The 19,213-nt window shown below is 39.5% G+C and overlaps 1 protein-coding gene and 1 long non-coding RNA gene across 3 annotated transcripts; one reads left to right on the top strand and one right to left on the bottom strand.

Annotated features, from left to right (window-relative positions):
- Nucleotides 1–1,458: 1,458 nt before the first annotated feature.
- On the bottom strand, nucleotides 1,459–9,609 carry LOC129350936 (uncharacterized). Of its 2 annotated transcripts, XR_008604532.1 has the most exons (6): nucleotides 8,650–9,609; nucleotides 5,704–5,874; nucleotides 4,813–4,879; nucleotides 4,515–4,670; nucleotides 4,277–4,391; nucleotides 1,459–4,167 (listed from the first exon to the last, which is right to left on the bottom strand). It is a non-coding gene; the product is annotated as an uncharacterized LOC129350936 (long non-coding RNA). The 2 variants fall into 2 exon arrangements; XR_008604531.1 differs by having other exon boundaries at nucleotides 4,813–5,874.
- Nucleotides 9,610–9,995: 386 nt separating this feature from the next.
- Nucleotides 9,996–17,684, top strand: zmynd19 (zinc finger, MYND-type containing 19). The gene is made up of 6 exons (XM_023293452.3): nucleotides 9,996–10,237; nucleotides 12,814–12,873; nucleotides 12,995–13,101; nucleotides 13,832–13,972; nucleotides 14,827–15,007; nucleotides 15,198–17,684. The coding sequence occupies exons 1-6, from the start codon at nucleotides 10,187–10,189 to the stop codon at nucleotides 15,339–15,341; spliced, it is 684 nt and encodes a 227-aa protein (XP_023149220.1). The 5' UTR covers nucleotides 9,996–10,186; the 3' UTR covers nucleotides 15,342–17,684.
- The last annotated feature ends 1,529 nt before the right edge of the window (nucleotides 17,685–19,213 follow it).

The raw sequence follows: 19,213 nt of genomic DNA, 5'->3' as shown, positions 1-19,213 counted from the left end.
TTTCAGGTTTCGTTTCAAGGCTGTCGCTCCCTTTGCAGAAAAGCACCCCCAAAGCATGAGGTTTCCACCCCCATGCTTCACAGTTTGGATGGTGTTCTTGGGATTGTACTCATCCTTCTTCTTCCTCCAAACACAGCGAGTGGAGTTTCTACCAGAAAGTTCTATTTTGGTGTCATCTGACCTTCTCCCATGGCTCCTCTGGATCATCCAGATGGTCATTAGCAAACTTCGGACACACCTGGACATGTGCTGGCTTGAGCAGGGGGAACTTGTGCCAATAGCTGTTGTCTTCTCATCAAGCTGCTATTATCCTGTAGTCCATCCCAGCCTTGTGCAGGTCTACCATTTTGTCCCTGGTGTCCTCAGACAGCTCTTTGGTCTTGCTAATGGTGGGGAGGTTTTAGTTTGATTGATTGAGTGTGTGGACAGGTGTCTCTTATACAGGTAACGAGTTCAAACAGGTGCAGTTAATACAGGTAACGAGTGGAGAATAGGAGGGCTTCTTAAAGACAAACTAACAGGTCTGTGAGAGAAGCATCGTTGCTGGTTGGGAGGTGATCAAATCCTTATTTCATGCAACAAAAATGCAAATTAATTATTTAAAAATCATACTATGTGATTTTCTGGATTTTTTTGTTCAGATTCTGTCTCTCACAGTTGAAGTGTACCTATGATAAAAAAAATTACACACCTCTCCATTCTTTGTAAATGGGAAAACTTGCAAAATCGGCAGTGTATCATATACTTATTTTCCCCACTGTACCATTACAGACGTTATGACACTAACGCCATGCATTTCATATTTTCAGTTTCTCTCTTTTCCCTCTTTCTCTCCCTAATTTTGGCACTTGAAACACATTCATTACGTATACCATCGAAGGAGCATTTTTCACTCTGTTCCAGGGTAAAGATCTGGTTTGATCAGTTTTGTTTAAAGTATCAGCATTTTTTTAGAGCAGTATAGGTCTTTGAATAAAGTACAGGCACTTGTAGCACTTTGAAACTGGCCATCACTTCAGAAAAAAAAAAAAAAGATTTTTCATCTATTTCTTTAAAATGACTCCCCAGATACAAATGTACCCGTTATTCATGTGGTTGAGACAATATGGTTTAAATGCCACACAGGGAATTTGTGACAATTCTTTCTGGTTTAAAGTCTACAGATTATTTTATGTACTGTGTTCAAAACAACATTAAAACAATCAAACTGATCTTCACAGCCATTAAACATGCTTTTGTTCAAAGGCAATACATTTCATTTTGTTGTATTTTATTCTGTAAGATTTCATATGTGTATTAAATACCATTGCGAGAAAAGCATAATGAACTTTTCCAGGGATTCTAGGTGTGATAGGTACTCTGTTTCATTATGTAAGTATGTTCTGGGATCAGCGGTGCAGCCACACCTCAGTGATACCTCTGTTTGGCAATAGTGGGTAACACCCAGTGTCTGGAAAAGCCAGAGATTCCAGAAGGAATAACCCCCAGGAAGCCCAATTAAATGCACATTGTGAAAGATGGGCTGCAATTAAAAACAGCCAAGCCTGTTAACCAAAACTGGAACTATGCAGTCCAAAGGTCTGACAAGTGTGAGTCTCTAAAACTACACCGAGCATAAAATATACTAAAATAATCACATGGTAAACTAGTGTTTACAGTGTGATAATGTTGTGGAAATCAGAGATGTTTCAATGGGTTGATTAAATTCATTCTATTCGCCAGTGTTCTATATTGTTTTAATTATGAATTTTAATTCTTTCTACTATGTTTGTGCCTTTTAAACTAATATGCTAAGGTTTTACCAGTTGACATCAATATTAAAAGTATCCTGTAAGTGCAATCAAGCATGCTAAGGGTGGGTTTGTGTTCTCTGTGTTGAATGAAAGACTTTGTCGGGTAAATTTGGGCAGAAACAGATGAGATCCCGGGTAATTCCAACCGACACAAGAAACAACACACCTCTCCCTCCTCCCACTGACCTCAGCTCAGCTCCACGTCTATAACTAACAGTAACTGGATATCAGTGATTGACAGAAGAGCGTTACGCCTCCTGGCTCAGACAAGGTGGGCTTCCACTTTGAAATGAGAACAGCACAGCGACAGTGCTGCCATTGTTACGCCGACATAAGAAGCTGTTTTGAGGCAGGTAAGAGAAGTAAACGCGAGACAAAGACGTGTTAACATCAAGAAGTGAGCAACAGCTTCCTGTTTGTTGTGAAAGACAGAGCTGGATGCAAGAGTCGAGGCTGTAAAAAGAGGGAAACAACTACAAACCAAACTTCTACCGTCTCTTTATGAACTCTGAACCTCTCGGTCTCCTGTCACTGAGACACAAAATACAACAATCAACTTACTTTCAAGCTAAAATCTTTAAAAAAAAAAAAAAAAAAAAAAAAAGTCTTGAAGGAAACTCACTTATTTGTTTAAAATTTATTTATAGGTTCTTGAATGCACATGCACAATTAATATTGATGCCCGACTGTGTGTAGTGTGTTTAATAAATATAAATTGTAAGATTCTTTGGGAAATATTAGCTATAAAGATACCTTAAATCGGAATCCACATTTTTCTACTGTGTTTAGTTACAAATATTTTGGAAATAATAATTTAAAAAAAACCTAAAATAAAAAAAGGAAAAACACAGCAACACGGTCATATAGGATTAATGAGAGCAGATCTTAAAAGTTGATGGTTTGTAACTTCATTTTGAAAAACTAGCATTACATAATCTGATGCTGTAAATCAGAATTGCTCAAAGTCTACATCATTCTCATCAAATTCTTATTGAAAACTTCCTTTATATTTACAATTTGTCCCATTTCCAAACCAGGCCTTGACTTAAGTTTCTTCCAGCCTGGCATGCTTACTGAGGCCAGATGTTTCTGTACTACAGCTGCTGATCTCCAGAGGGCGCTGCTGCACTGTATTAACTAAACATGATCAGCAGACAGATGTGCAGAGACTGAAGATGCAGCTAAACACATGACAGAACAGTGTTGGGTGCTTCTAGATAACATTTCTCAGATGCAGTCACTCATTTCTAATTGTAGATTTAAGGATTGAATGCACAATCTCTCTGAATTCCGGTGTTAATTGCACAAATTGGAGGTTTTGTAAAACAAAGTACAAGAATCCATCATAGAGCCTTGATGGTTTGGATCAGTCCTCCTATGTGCTTATGTGTTATACAGTAGAGCATTTATATTACAATATGTAGCATTAATGCACAAATAATGATAACAAGAACACTGCAACATACAGTAATGCACCTGTATGGAAACAGTACAGCCATAACCAGAAAATAAAGAAAACTCAATAATGTCTTTTGTGTACTTCACATATTTATAATTACAATAATTGTCACACAGGTGTTACCTACACTTCAAAAAATAAAGGCTCTATAATTACAAATAAAGTTAAAGATTTACATTTTACAGCCTCCACAAATGAGGTCTTTATTGTAAAATACCAACAGCTCCGGCTGCCAGAACTTCACCTAAAAATAATGACAATGTTTAACAAATGCTTTCTGGCAACTGTAAATTCAATAGTTTAAAGTTGTTGTTATTGTAAACAGTTTTATTGTAAGCCTGCTTACGGTTATTTGCTTTAAAAAAAGAACAGCTTAAACATAAAGTGAGAGTGAGGTGAGAGTGTGTGTGTATGTGCGTGAGAGTGTGTGTGTGTGTGTCTGTAGTTGTGTGCATATATGTATATATGGAGGGAGGGATGGGTTTCCTTGTTTTTAATGTTTTTAAATGTTGCAAAGCACTTTGTGTTGCATTTTCACTGTATGAAAAGTGCTATATAAATAAAGTTTGATTGATTTCACAGATTTTGCCTGAAATGACACCTGTGCTGTGATATGAATCTTTCGAAGCTGTCACTACTGTGACATGACAGAATGTCTTCTGAACAACTTCATCAGCAGCAGAAGAAACATTTTAGTTTGGATTCCTACCTATTCTTGTTCTGTTTGGGGCTGTTCATCATCTCATCTCAGAGCGGTTCGTCGTCTCATCTCGGGGGTGATTCTTCAATCTTAGGTCATACTGGAGTTCCTCTCACTGTTTCTTTGTTTTCTTAGATTTTATAAGTAAAAAGAAAATCTTAGATGCTCTGGTTAGTGCCGTCACCTCACAGTGGTGACCTCCAATCCTTCTAATGCTGTATGGGATAAAGGAGTAACAGCTAATAAATGGACAATAACTGTTATGGGAGACTAGACAGACAAAATAATAACACACAACAGAATTACATTTCTTCCTTGTCTCACCTTTCACACCACTATAATACGTTTTTCTTCATTTCTCATAATGTGGATTCACATCCTGCTGCTGCCTCTCATGTGGTTCCTTGTCCTGATCTGATCCTTCTTTTTGGATAGAGCTCTAAAAAGAAAACAAAAACAGAAAGAAAACATACATTAGCTCAGACGTAAGTAATTACTTTGAGCCGTATATGCTTATATTGACATAAAGTTTCAAATGAGCCAGTTTACTTCATGGAGTTACCTTGCATTAGTTGAGCTGTCAGACATGTCATGTGCTGGTCTTGGATCTGTTTCCATCATTTCTTCTCTCATCCTGGGCTGTCACTCAACTCTTTTTTTAGATTTTTTTTTTCTAGTCTATGTTTCTTATTCAAATTGCTTGGGGTTTAGGGGATGGCTGTGAATAAAAAACACAGACAGATTTTTGATTCTCACATTAAGAAACACATTTTCACAGACAGCTATATACAGCATACTAAGTACTTGTGTAAGCATGCAGTATCTGTTGGGTATTTCTTACTAAAGGACATTTAAATTACCAATGCATCCTTGCTGTGTCTCATCTCTTTTGCTCCTTTTGGGTCCTGAATTCATCCAACATCAGCGCTGAAAGAAAAACAACAACGCGGCAGAAACTAGTCTAGATTTTTCTTAAGGGCACAATATTATTTCTTAGGGGGCAAATTTGGCAGCTCACAGCATCTTAAAACATCAATCAGCAGACCAGCAGCATGAGAAATATAGAATCAGCATCTATGAAACTCACCTTTTTGTCAGAATCTTTGTCTCATTTATTATCTACATTTTCCTCTCAGTTTTAACTCCCTGAACTCTGGTCTGTGTCACTGTTGACTCCACTGTCTGGTGGTCGCATAGAGACATGAACTACCACCACATGCTGTCTGCATTCTTTTTAACTTCTGACAGAGATGAGCTTCACTGTGAGGGAGTAACTATCATGCTATCCCTCCAGATCCACCCAAACCTCTGACAGGCTCCCTGACCAGAGCCACACCGACGAGGACAGCGTTCACGTCAAACAAGTCACGTCACATTTGATTAGATCCATACTATCAAATTAATTGAAATTAAGTCCAACTGGATTAAATAACTTACAACAAAGTGAAAACAATTTGAATCAGATAAAATTACGAAGTTAAGTTAAATGGATCAAGTAAAAATGGATCAAATCAAATTAGGTCAATTCAAATATAGTCAACAAAACAAGTCAAATCAAGTCAGATCAGATCAAAATGACAGATCCATTTAAATAAAACCTGATATGATCCAATCAAGCAAATCATAAAGTCAATTCAGCTACAGTCTTTCAAAAAGGAGGAAGAGCCGGAGGAGTAGGAGGCCCTACAGTCCAGCGCTCTGTAAGCCAGCACTATGACAGCCATTAAGCTACAAGCATGCAATCAGTGAACCTGTCATCAGTGAGCTTGCAGTCTGCGAGGTAGAGATCTCTGAGCTTGGAAAGCCTGCGAGCTGTCTCCCAGTAAGCTGCAAACTGGGAACCTCAGCAGCATTTCCCTCGAAGTGTCCGGCCGCCTCAGGTTGTGAACCAGGACCAGTGTCCAGATGTGGCACTGACGACTCTAAAAAAACATAAAAGCCAATATTTAAACTTCTGCTGCATGAACACACAACAAATGGTTTATTGTGAGGACTTTCTAATCATTAAATAACTACGTTTGTATGATTACAAACCATCAAAACTGTGTTCAGAATCAAAGAGGATACAAGTATCTACAGTCAAACACAGTGTTGTGGTAGACAGTCTACTGATAGTTTTGCTGGTGTGATGTGAAACATGGACAGTGTGCTTCTGTTAACATGACCAAACACCTCAAATAAAACACCTCCTCCAAGTTTATGGACAATAATAAAAACAATTCTTCAGGAAAATAAGTAAATTAATAGTATTTATCTGCACATTTTCACTCTCAAATGCTAGAAAACACTTAAAATCAGCAAGCAGCTCACAAAACCACATGTGTAATTATATGAATCTTGGGGACTTTGACTAAATGTTGCTCAAACAACAACAGCCCTCCTCCAAAATAAGCACACAAATGTGATCTTCTGTCACACTACAGTCTCTTATTATTGTCCATGTGAGACACTGGAAATCAAAGCTCATGCAAGATAGGACAGCATTTTCAACCAGTTAAACTCAGCAGCTGTACTTATACCTGTGCACTCTGACATCAGGACATTTACTCTAAACACTTCTAACAGTACTACTGTTTCCATGGTTACAATACATATATTTATTTTGAGCATTATGTAAAAATGTTTTTTTATATTATCCATGATTATCAAATATCTACGTTTTTAGCATTTTATGAAAAATGACCCTGCCGCCATCTTGTTTAAAAAAAAAAAAAAAACTTTCTCCATAGTTACCAAAAAAACAATATTTTTAGCATTTTATAAAAAAAAAAAAAAAGCCCTGCTCTCATCTTCCTTCTAAAGCTTTCTCTGTGGTTAGCAAAAATCAACATTTTTTACATTTTATGAAAAATGGCCCTGTTGTTATCATATTCTTTTCTAAAATGTTCTTTATGGTTACCAAAAATCTTTATTGTGAGTATTTTTTTTTAATTGCCCTGCTGCCATCTTGTTCCTAAAACTTCCTTTATGATTACCAAAAATCTTTATTTTTTGCATTTTATGAATAATGTCAAAGCTGCCATCTTATTTCTAAAACTTTCTTCATTAACAAGTATCAATATTTGTAATATTTTGCAAAAAAAAAATATCCCAGCCACCATCTTGATTCCAAAAACTTTCTCCATGGTTAGCAAAATTTTATATTTTACTTTATTTTTTAAATGGCTATTGTTCCGGGGGGAGCTGGAGAACCCAGGCGCAGACACAGAGAGACTGGCAGACAGGTGAATTAAGGAAAGACTTTTATTAAACCAGAAAACTAAAACAATACATAAATGGAGAACTGAACTGGGAGGAAACAAAACTAACCAAACTACTACTAACAAACGCTATGAATTCAAAAACGGAAGACCACTAAACTGAATTAACAAAACTAAACTAAGGAGGGGTACTCACAAGATGGGGGAACTGAATACAGAGAGCAAAACAGGCTGAGGAAGTCCAGGGGCAAATGGAGATGAGGTAGGAACAACTGGCTGGAGACTGAAGCAGGGCTGACGAGAATCCGGGAGGAGAACTGAGTCCATGTGTGAGAAAAGCCAGGAGGGGGAAAACAGAGTCCAAAAAGTGGGGAAGCAAATCCAAAAGAGTGTACTGAGTCCGTGACAGGATGTGAATTTTTGAAGGTGTGTGGGTTGATAATCCAGTGGGGAGTGAATGAAAGCACAGGGCTTAAATAGCAGGAGGTGAAGTAGAGAACAGGTAAAAAGAGTGAACTAATTAGTGCAGCTGATGTGCATTACTGCAATCAGCAAGATGCAGGCAGGTGAGTGAGACAAGGGAGACAGACAGATGCAGAGACCAACAGACAAACAGAGGGAGCCAGAGGGACAAGACAAGGAGAGAGATGACAGGATGAGTGAGAAAAATACAAGAGACAGATGACAAAGACAGGAAGAGGGGAAAAGGAAGAAAAGAGGAAGAAAGAGAAAGAAGGGCTGGGGCTAGAGCAGGATCATAACAGCTATGTGGCCATCTTGTGTTTAAAACTTCCTCCATAGTTACCAAAAAAACCCAATATTTTTTCAGCATTTTATTTAAAAAAAAAAAAGAAAAAAAAAAAGCCCTGGAACAAAAAGGAAACCAAAAGGTAGAAAAACTAGCCAACAAAAATCAGCAAAAATCTATATTGTGAGTTTTTTTTAAATGGCCCTGCTGTCATCTTGTTCCTAAAACTTTCTTGATGGTTACCAAAAATCTTTATTTTTCACATTTATATTAATAAAGTATCTATCTATCTATCTATCATGAATAATGTCAATGCTGCCATCTTCATTAACAAATAACATTAATTTTATATCTCCATTAATACAAAGATGGCCCTGCCGCCATTTTGATTCTAGAACTTTCTCCATGGTTACAAAATGAAAATTTGACATGTTTAATGAAAAATGGTTCATCTTGTTTCAAAAACTTGTAAGGCCAATTTCAACAAAAATGATGACCTAAAACCAAAATTATTTCCCCTCAACGTACCACACACCTGTTTGCTTTTTTCATACACTAAAACTCAAAAGTAACTAATTTACACCAAGAAAACGTCAATATCGCCCAGTTTTTTTTTTTCAAACAGATCATCAAACATTCCCTTTCTTATTAAACTCCAAATTCAAGAACTTACTCGCTGTTTTGTCAATGGTTTCACAGTATTTATGAGATCAGCTAATGAAACAGTCCCATTAAAGTCATTTTCTTACCTGCTAACGGTCGCCAGGTCTGAGCAGCAGGTGCTTCTCCAACTAGCGTCTTCTTCTTCTCTTCCAGTTTTTTCTTCAGCAAAGTTGTTGTTTTTTTTTTGTTTTTTTTTTTAGATGCTTCCCAGCGTTCAAATCTCCAAAGAGTTTGGCTTTCCAGCGTTCAGGTCGTTTTGAAAAAGTCCTCAAAGTCCAAGTCCAAAACGAGACCGAATAAAGTTCTGCTAACCTTCAATACTCGCTCTACTGCGCGTCACCGTCCGTTGCCATGGCTTTAAAAGACGCACGCACGCGCCTGGAGTGTTGCTATGTAGTTATTCTATTCTGTCAATTTATTTATTTCTATCGTTGATTTCTTTGCACGTACGTTCCCATCGCCTCTCTCAGAAACGTATGGAGTCCCAAATGTTATGATCCCTGTTCCAGCTCCTGCCTTCTTTCTCCTTCCTCTTTTCTTCCTTCTCCCTTCTTCTTCCTGTCTTTGTCATCTGTCTCTTTTGTATTTCTGTTTGTCATCTCTCTCCCTGTTGTCTCTCTGTCCTTGTCTTGTCCCTCTGGCTCACTCTGTTTCACTCACCTGCCTGCACTTTACTGATTGCTGTAATGCACATCAGCTGCAGTAATTAGTTCACTCCATTCACCTGTTCTCCACCTCACCTCCACCTATTTAAGCTCTGTGCTTTCATTTGCTCTCTGCTGGATCATTGACTCACATTCTGGACATATTGTTTATTCTTATGTCCTGTAATTTCTTTTGTATATAATATTGCACAAGAATTTCCTTCAGAATTAATGCATTGTTATTGTTGTGTCTGGCTGCACTTTACAAGTTCGTTTTTTACTCATTTTTCTAAACTCAGGAAATAGAAAGTTTCCAAACAGTGTAATAATATTTGAATAATGTTTTTTTATTTTATGTTTGCCACATGGCATGTTTATTTACTCTTATCACCCAAAAAATGAGTTCTGAACAGTCCAAGCGATGAAGACTCAGCTTTCTTGCCTGTATTTTTCTTTTATAATAACTCTGTCTTGATGTCATACCTCAAAATACACACAATGCAGCCTCTGTCCATGATCAGGCCTAATTTAGCAACAAACAGCGTACCCTGACGTCAAACACCACTGAAATAATCCCACCCAGCCATCAAACATTTCGCGCGAAAATGGCTGGAAGTGGTCACGAGAGTGTGATGAGGTAATAACTGAAACAGGCGGTCTGGAAGAATCCCCCCTTCCTATTGGACGGCTCGACCCGACGTCTCGAATTAAAAACATAACGTCGCGTCTGATTGGACGCTGTGGTTAGCGGCTCCTCCCGTCCCGCCCCCTCCAGCAGCTTGGCTTTCCTGCGCCAGCGGCGGTGTGTCACCGAGGCTGGGCTGCTGCCGAAGAGATCCAGAGTCAGGGCAAACACTCAATCAGTTAACCCAGAGTGGCATCGCAGCGGGGCTGAGGGGCTGCCCCGGCGACTTTTAAACCTGATTACCCTTTAGGTTGGACCCTACGCCTCTACGTGTCACCACCGCCCGTCCTCCTGATGTCGGATTTCAAGCTCGGGATCGTGCGGCTCGGCCGTGTGGCCGGGAAGGTGAGCTGGATCCCAGGGCTGCCATGTGCGGCCGGGGGAGGGCCCGCGGGGATCACAAAAGGCGCTGGAAAAACATGTTTAGCAGTGATTAGTCGGCGCTAGTCAACCGTTTTGATGATTATGAAGCCGTTGCCGATGCGAGAGGAGTTTAGCTTTGCCGTTTTAGCCGCATTTGAGCGGATTAGAGAAGCCGGCCGTGTCGAGCCAGACTGGTTTTCCGTAACTCCGCCGCTGCCACACAGTCTCGGTTTAAGCTAACGCTAGCTAGCATGTAGCAGGTTACGGTAGCTGCTGGCTAACATTTAACGGTGAAACTGGTGCCACGGAGGTAAACACACGGGCCACTGTTGTCACCACCGCCGTCAGTAGTGTAGAAATAACGTGGAAATCTTTTGACGGCGAGTGTTATCGCATTAACGGTCGGCGGTGCAGCTAGCAGCACCACGCTAGCTGTGTTATTTGGATTACACTCAAGTGTCAGCTAATGAGGAAGCCATTGCCCATCAACCGAATCTTTTGTGCAACGTGACAAAGCACCGACAGGACAACAGTCCGCTCAACAACCGGGGGGCACAAGTGAAATGGTTTATAGTCGCTTCACACGGCCGTAATGTTTAACTGTGGCTGAATGTTGGTCAAGAAACGCTCCCGGCTGCTGGTGTCACAAGACGCTCACACTGACTCGGGATAATAAACGGTGCGAACAGTTTAGTTGGAGCTGCAGCCAATCGGCTGCCCACCTGCTGAGTGACACAGTCCGTGGGCTCCGGTCAGCATGCACACGACTCGTATACTGTACATGATGTCACTCCTGTAAGACCCACACACAATAATCTGGCAGGCGAGACAAAGTGTCACGTTGCATGTTTGGAGTTTTTGGTATGTGGACACTCGTGCCGAGCCGTGCCGTGCTCACTGTGGCGCGGGGCTCCTGTGTTGGCATCTTGTCACGTGTGTCACTGTGTCCCACCTACTAACAGGTAGCTCTAAAATGGCTAAACCGGGTCAATACTGCATATAATGGCGTTATCTTGAGTCCAGTGTAAAGATCAGAGATAAGTGAAAGAGGTTGATTGGTTATAAAAAGGTCAGATTACGGTTAGTCTTCTCCTGATGATATCAAAACTTATAATTTCTAGAAGGAGTATTGTCTCTGTTTTGTTGCTGCTGTCACATGCAGGACAGATTCCCACAAAAGGAGTTTGAACACACACAAACACACACTCAGCTGCTTATCATTTGTCATGGCCTATGCAAACATGGTACTTTTCAAAAAGTCTGCAAAAGTATACATTAATGTCAGTATTTGGGCAAGCAATTCTGTAGTAGGGAAGCAGCCTCTGCTAGACAATTGATATTTACTGACTGCAGAGTTTATCAAAAACATTATTTGCACGTAATTAAAGTATGCAATTGGTCACACTTGTCATTTTATTCATTTGACATCCAATTATTTACACACAAACTTTCAGTACTCAAGCATCTAACCAAGACAAGATTAAATACTTGAATCTAACATCATTCTGTTTGATGAGCTTATAAAAGGGCTGTCCTTAATTGGTGTTTTTGTGTCTATAAATATTCATTGACAATTCTACAAGTTGGTTGTCTAAGTGATTCATTTTCCTCCAGAAAAAAACAAAATTACAGTTTTATGTAACAAACTGTCATTGTAATACACAGCACAAATGTAAACAAGGGTTTAGTGCACAACTGTAGATTTAACTCCAACATGATCAAAGTAAAGAAAAAAAATACAGCTGGACATTTTAGTCATTAGAGCACCTGCAAAAGAAAACAGGTTTCTATTAAATCCCATAATAAAGTTAAAAGGTTCAGTTTGCATATCAATCAAAATGCAACATGGATACAGATATTTTAAAAGCACAGATCAGCTGAACGATCTAATTTTCTCCTTATGGTGTACTTGTTTTCTGACTTTGGTAGTAGTTTTGTAATAAATGAAATATACATAATTTCACAGCACATGCGCTGTTTTTACCGCATGAGTATGGTGAGTTTGTCAGGCTATATTGGATTTTAGCAGTGTAAGTGACTGCTGGCTAACATTTAGCCTTATGAGGTTGTATTTCAGTCGTTATTTCGAAGCTCACGGATGTAAAGTCCCTCTGTGTCAAATAGACCCTGTGTCTCTCCTAAGGTGTTTGTACAAACCATTCTTTTGTTCTGTGATCAATAAAAGCACCCTCATACTTTCAACATCTTTGGGAACTTCTGCACTGAACCTTGTTGAACTTGGCTGCCACCGCCTTTGTCTAAAACTGTAGCGCTGAGCCAAACACTACTTAATAACACAACAATTACCCAGTGATGTTAAAGAAAAATGTCAGTTATTATGAACTGAAGTTTAAAAACGACATGCGTCAGACGATGATTGATTTTGCCGACTAATTGCGGCAACTCTACCTTTTAGCTTCCTGTTAAAATTGACTTTTTCCTCTTGGGTTTGTAAAAGTTCCCAGAATATTGCTTTTAAATATGTCAACGTCTTGCTAAAGCGGTTGTAGATTTTCACATTAAAATAAAACTTTTTCTCTCCATTTTTCTCGTTTCAGACAAAGTACACACTGATCGATGAGCAGGACATACCGCTTGTGGAAAACTATGCCTTTGAGGTAAACTATGAGGATTCAACTGCATATGATGTTATTATTTAAGGTTTGCTTTTACCGATTCTTTAGTATTCAGTATAATGACAAGAGCTACTATAAAACAACAACTTTATTTCATTTCTAGGCGCGCATGGAAGTAGATGCAGACGGCAACGGAGCTAAGATCTTTGCTTATGCTTTCGACATCGGCAAAGGCCGCTGGGCAGGAAGGCCGCTGCACGAGCTGCTCTGGTAAGGAATTTGTTTACTGTATCAAGTGTGGGATAAAGGTTTTCTTTTTCAGCTATGTCGGCACCCATATTGTGGAAGTGTCCTTGATGTGGGTACAGATTAGTACTGCTTAAGATGCCTGATAAAAACATAGTTAAATTTGCAAGATGGATACTACATGGGCCACGTTGCAGCAGTCTGTAGAACTCTAGACAACCAAGTGACATTTTGAGAACCAAGATGATGAATCGTAGCGGTGCAGGGTGGTAATCTGTAGCTGAACCTGCCCTTAAAGATCATTTTTCTGCAGGTATCAGTAAAGCTTCACATTGGTTTTGTGTCTTGAGGAGCTCTGTTCAGTTGCCCAGTGCTCAGCATCTCACAAATTATGAGTCAGCTTTTGCTTGTTATTGATTTTTCATGTAATGAGCAGAATATCCCCAGTTTATCAGCATATAAACCTTTGGCCTTGATCTCCAATGATTATTTGTGCAGGTCATTGTAAGCTGTAGATAATTTTCTGAGTGGGAGATGGTCCAAAACTTGATTTTAGGCCTGTGGAATTCGTGCTGTTTCTTCACAAGATCCAGTTGTTCTAAAATGCACAAGAAAGTAAACAACAATGGCATCCAGAATCCTTGAATTCTTGCTAGCACATCCACAGCAGTGAAAAATGTCTCCATCTTAATGAGCTGTGTCTTTTTTTTGTAGTGTCGGTAGCAGAATGGCTGATTTATCTGTCTTTCCTCAGGGAGAAGCACAGAGGAGGCATCGCCCCCAGTTTTCAAGTCATCCACATCAACTCCGTGACGGTGGACAACCGGCTAGACAACCTGCGGCTGGTGCCAGTGGGCTGGAGCCCCAAGCCAGAGGAGATTTCCAGCAAGCAAAGGTAAGACCACATATGGACTGTGCTAAAGGCTGAATTAGGATTCTGGAGCTCTGTATGAACCAAGTGGGCCTGCATGAGACGGTTCTGCAGAAAAAGCCTCTGTGATTCATCCAGTTTGCCCTGGGGCCTGAGGGCGAAGATTTAGTTTGATAAAAGCAAAATGCATATGGGGATTTGTTTTAAAAAAGAATGTGATTATTTACTTAATTTTTAAAAATGCATTTTCTCCACTTGTCCTTGATTGGGTTACAGACTGTCAGTTGCAATAAAGAAGTCAAGGAAAAGATGTTGTTTTGTTAGAAAGATTTTGTATTGTATAGGGCTGCAACTATCGATGAATTGTCTAAACACGTTACGGCATCAAATCAGAAGTGAGCGTGCTGTGCAACAGAAATAACTGTCCAGGCGGAGCGCTAAACACAGACGGACATCCGCGCTGTGTCGTGCATATGTAATGTATACATGTATAATATTTACATTATACAGCGCGGATGTCCGTCTGTGTTCAGCACACCGCCTGGACAGTTATTTCTGTTGCATCACTTCCGCTTCTGATTCCGTAACATGCTTAGACGATTAATCGATGCATCAATAGTTGCAGCCCTAATATTGTAACTTAGGTCAATGGGACCCTTTAATGCTGTTGAGTGATTGATGAAAGTTAAGAATAGGCGTCTTGCTTAAAGGTATGTGTGAAAATGGAAGAGAGAAAGTGGCACAAATTGTTGTGGTTAAAGCAAATGAACTTTTCAGTTGTTGGGTGACTGTCATTTTTTCATGATATACACCAGTACTTTTCGTAAAACTGATATTATGTGCCTATAATTTCCTCTCATATCCTCTTCCTGGTCCAGAGAGCAGTCGCTGTACTGGCTGGCCATCCAGCAGGTACCAGCCGACCCGGTGGAGGAGCAGTATCTGGAGCTGAGCCGCACACGCTACTACAACGCTAACGGGGAGCTGGTGGAGGAAGAGGAGTGCTCTTGCACCTATTATGAGTGTCATTACCCTCCTTGTTCACTCATTGAAAGGAGGGTATGTACTACAACCGGCGCTTTTTTGTGACACTTGCACAATTTTAATCAGTTCAAATTGTAGTCAAATCAAAGACTTTGAATTCAGTTTAGATTTAGATCCCATCTAAATATTGATCCATCTGGCAAAACTGAAGCATATCACATACCCTCAGAGCCAAAAGATGATCTGGTTTCTTGTTTTTCCACAGCTGCGGGAGTTTAACATCTGCGGCCGCTGCCAGGTGGCACGCTACTGCGGCTCCCAGTGCCAGCAGAGGGACTGGCCCGCCCACAAGAAGCAGTGCCGCGAGCGCAAGCGGGTGTTGGCCCTGGAGTCGGAGCCTGAACGATGATCTGCCCTCATCCTCGACTGGGAGACGAGGAGGAGGGCGACCAGGGGGGACAGGGTTAGACTTGTGGGAGGGGATGCGGGGGATGAAGCGCAAAAAAAAAAAAAACGGGGAAAACTTGCTGACGAGAGACTTAACGACAGAGGACAATGTTGATTGGCTGATTTGGAGTTCAGGGGGGAAGAAGATGGAGGAGGGGAAGGAGAATAAAGCAAAAAGACATCTGCCACTTCCCAGAACTGGTAATTCTCCATAGCTTGCTTTTCGTGTGGATGACGGGGAGGGGAAAGGTATTATTTGTTGTTTTTGTTTTGTTTTTTTTTTTGTTTGTTTTTTGTCTTCATTTTTCTCGAGGAGGGAGAACCTCGAGCTCTACCTGCTGCTATGGTTTTGTATGTGAGCGGGGGGGAAAAAGTTGTCTTGTTGATGAACTGGACAAGCTTCTTTGGACCACAGTCGAATACAGAGTCGTCGTCCACTTTCGTTCCTCCACACGGACCGTCTGGTGCCACGACGTCTGTGCGAAACGGGGGACGTTGGGGCTACAGTACCTGTCGCTCAGCTGGTACAACGGGACATGGACCTTTTCACTGTATCGCTCCCACACGGCTGCTGTGTTCACGGTCATCGACACCTTAGCCGCCTCCCTGTCTGCCGTATTCCCCACGCAGCCAACCACAACACACATCAGATAGATTTCACTGATTGAATCACACTACCAGTATTGAGTGTGTCTGCGTGTGTGTGAGTGTGAGTGTGTGAAAATGCTTGTATGTGTACGTGCTGCCAATATATACTGAAGGACATTGAAATGGTCAATGTGGCTGATGGGTGGGGTTAATGTACGTCTTTGCTCTCCTTTAAAGGGGCCATATTACGCAGTTTTAAATGTCCTATATAATTATAAATTGGTGGTTTAAAAAATATTTTCACTGTTCTATTATAAAGTAGCTGCCAAATAAAGGCTGAATTTTTTACTAGAACTTTTCTCGACCCGCTAATTTTTTTTATCGAATCAGGCTTGTTTTGTTGTTTACAAAGTTTTATTCGCCCAAAAGTAACTGGACCTTTTTAAGTGTCTGCATTTTCAAAATTCTCTCCATTTGCTGTTTTAAAAAAAGAAAAAATGTGGTCCTGGTGTTATTGATACTTTGACAGGCCTATTTCATTTTTTTTCCAATTGCACTGACAGCAGAATATGAAACTGCTTTGTTGCGATCGCAAATTCCTTCAAAGCGTCTCTGTCAAACTGGTGAAACAAAATGTAACAATTACCTTTTACCAAAGTCTGCTCTGACCTTCTGTAGCTTGGTACTCCTTTCAGCTGGTTTAAAGTCCCTCCAGTTTGCTGGTTTTTAAACAGGCGCCTGTCTTTACAACGGTGTTTTTGCATCTGCAGGGTTACGGTGTACGTCGGTCAGGGAGGGGGCTCAGTTTCTTGCGTGAGAGTTTTTGCGCTGAGGGTTATTTTTTTGAAGAAATTCTATCAGTGGAGCTATATTTATTTAAAACCTTTTGATTGTGAAACATGTTTTTGTCCTGGTGATATTTGAAGGCAAACATTAGAAAAAATTGGTGATTGTGGGACCTTTATGTCGCATCTTTTCTTTTCTTTTCTGCCCAGGGAGGGGGACTGAACATTTCATCCCTGTTACTTGATTACTTGTTTTTTCTTCTGTCCTGATCCTGAGTGATTGAATGAGTGAGTCCTCCTCACTGCTGCCCTTCCAGTTTTTCCACAGAAACTCTGCACACCGTCACTGTCGCTGAAATCTTCCATGTGAGAGACGTCTTGGAGTGTAAAACTTGAATCCCCCCACACCCCTAACTTTGGTGAATTTTTATCCCTGAGAATGGTTATATGAGCTGAACCATTTCTTGCTTTTGGTTCCTAAGACACGGCAGTCCAAGTAAAATTGTTCTGTGTCCACTTTATCCTCAATCGCCTGCCTTCCTTGTATTACCTACAATGCACACCTGCTTAAATGTGTCCTCTTTGTGTCTTAGGTGAAGAGTCCAGACACTTACTCAGCATGTATTTCACACATGTACATGCGACTTGTTGATTGTTTTCTTTTTGTATGTGTGTGTGAACAGGTTTTCAACACTGCACTAAAAATTTGGCTCCAATGTTAGCGTACTTTGTCATAGACAGGCTGAAGGGGCGGGGTGTGATTTGGACAGAGTGTACAGATTGTGTCTGAAATCTTGTTTTTTTTTTTTGTAAGATTATAAGCATTAATCACCTAGAAATAAAGAGCTACAATATGTGAATGGAAGTACAGTTGGGGGATAACTGACAGTTGCTTTTCCAATGTAAAATGATAATAAATAAAATGAAACTCATTTGTTGGAGTTGAGTCAGTGTGAATGCGGCCATTAAATTTAGGTCTGGAGCTTTGTTTAATGCATTTTTAAAGTGATGTGTTAACATAAAAGTATTTATAATTAAGTAGTAAGACAGAACCAGCACAATTTCCATGTAAAGATACTGACTAGTGTTTGAAAACTGTTTTATTGATAGACACAAAATACCTGAACATGTGGCCAGCTCATTGATTAGCTGATTTATAAGGAATAATCTGAAAGAATTCTGGTAGTTACTCGTTTATCAAGGGAAAAATAGTAAATATCCTCCATGCATCTTTCAAAATGTAACTTTTTTCGTTTTGTCTTTGTCTTTTTTTTTTTAAAATGCCACAGTAACACCATTTATCAGAGCTAGAAACTGTAAAAACAGATGGAATCATCAAAGTTCCAGCTTTTTTTCAGTCCCTGAACAAATCATTTGTGGGAGGCATTTTTGTTGAGAAAATTAACCAAATTTAATCTTAAATTCACAATATTTTTGAACAAAATCACTTAATTCTCCACATCTTATTTAATAGTTTACTAGACTTAGCTATAACCAGATAATGTAAAACCAAAAATTCTGCGCTCCTTAAAGAAACTGAATAATGTGACCGATTACAGTTTTCAGGTGAGAGGAGACAAACATGCAAAATAAAGTCAAAATGCAAGTAGTAAATAATAGTACAGACATAAATAGTATCTATAGTATGTAGAACCTCCTTTCTCTCAGTATTGGTAGCACATGTAGGAACTTTGAAAAATGTTCTACATGATGATTCCAGTTTCTTCAGTTTATCTAAAAATAATTAAACTAATTCAGCTATTTTTTCATTTTTTAAGATTTATGGCATTCATATACTGACCAGAATAGATTTTTCAGTTCTCTTTACATTGTCCATGGTTGTGCTGTTTCCAAAGAGGTACAGGACTTTATATTGCAGTGAAAAATGAGCCTAAAGTGGGTAAAAATATCACAGAAGTAAGATTTCTTTATTTCTCTGTGCATCTGTGTACACAAAAATACAAAATTTCATTCCTTCCAGCCTGCATCAGTACCACAAATAAGACTACAATGAAGAGTAGGTTTAAAAAATAATAAGAATAAAATAAACGAGAGTGTTCGGAGTGTTTATATGATTTTAAGTTAAGTGCATCTGTTTGTTGGACAAAATAAGCAACTTAGATGCCTCGTTTTGAGCTCAAGGAAATTTTGACGATGATTGTTTTGAATTTTAATCGACTAAACAAATAATAAACTAGCTGAGAAACAAAATCCAAATAGGTCTCCGAAGTTAGGTGAGGTGTGGATTAGTAGATGACTCCAGTAACACAAATATTTTTCACTTTTAGAAGCCACAGTGGTGCAAAATGTCTATTATTGGTGGTTGATATTGTTGCGTAATATGGATAATTAGTTCTTTAAATGGAAGCTGAGAAAGGAAAATCAGAATAAAAACTTGCTTTATCACTAATTTAATCATTAACACATAATGTGTCTTCTATGCAAACTGTTAAAATAGAAT

The sequence above is a fragment of the Amphiprion ocellaris genome, chromosome 17, assembly GCF_022539595.1.
Source record: "Amphiprion ocellaris isolate individual 3 ecotype Okinawa chromosome 17, ASM2253959v1, whole genome shotgun sequence".
In the NCBI taxonomy this organism is placed as follows: Eukaryota; Metazoa; Chordata; class Actinopteri; family Pomacentridae; genus Amphiprion; species Amphiprion ocellaris.
The sequence above is the reverse complement of the archived record's forward strand: the minus strand, read 5'-3'. Positions and strand labels throughout refer to the sequence as shown.

Coding starts and splice junctions, on each gene's coding strand:
- zmynd19 (XM_023293452.3), top strand. CDS start 10,187: ATGTCGGATTTCAAGCTCGGGATCGTGCGGCTCGGCCGTGTGGCCGGG. Junction 12,874..12,994: donor TGGAAAACTATGCCTTTGAG/GTAAACTATGAG, acceptor TTTCATTTCTAG/GCGCGCATGGAAGTAGATGC. Junction 13,102..13,831: donor CCGCTGCACGAGCTGCTCTG/GTAAGGAATTTG, acceptor GTCTTTCCTCAG/GGAGAAGCACAGAGGAGGCA.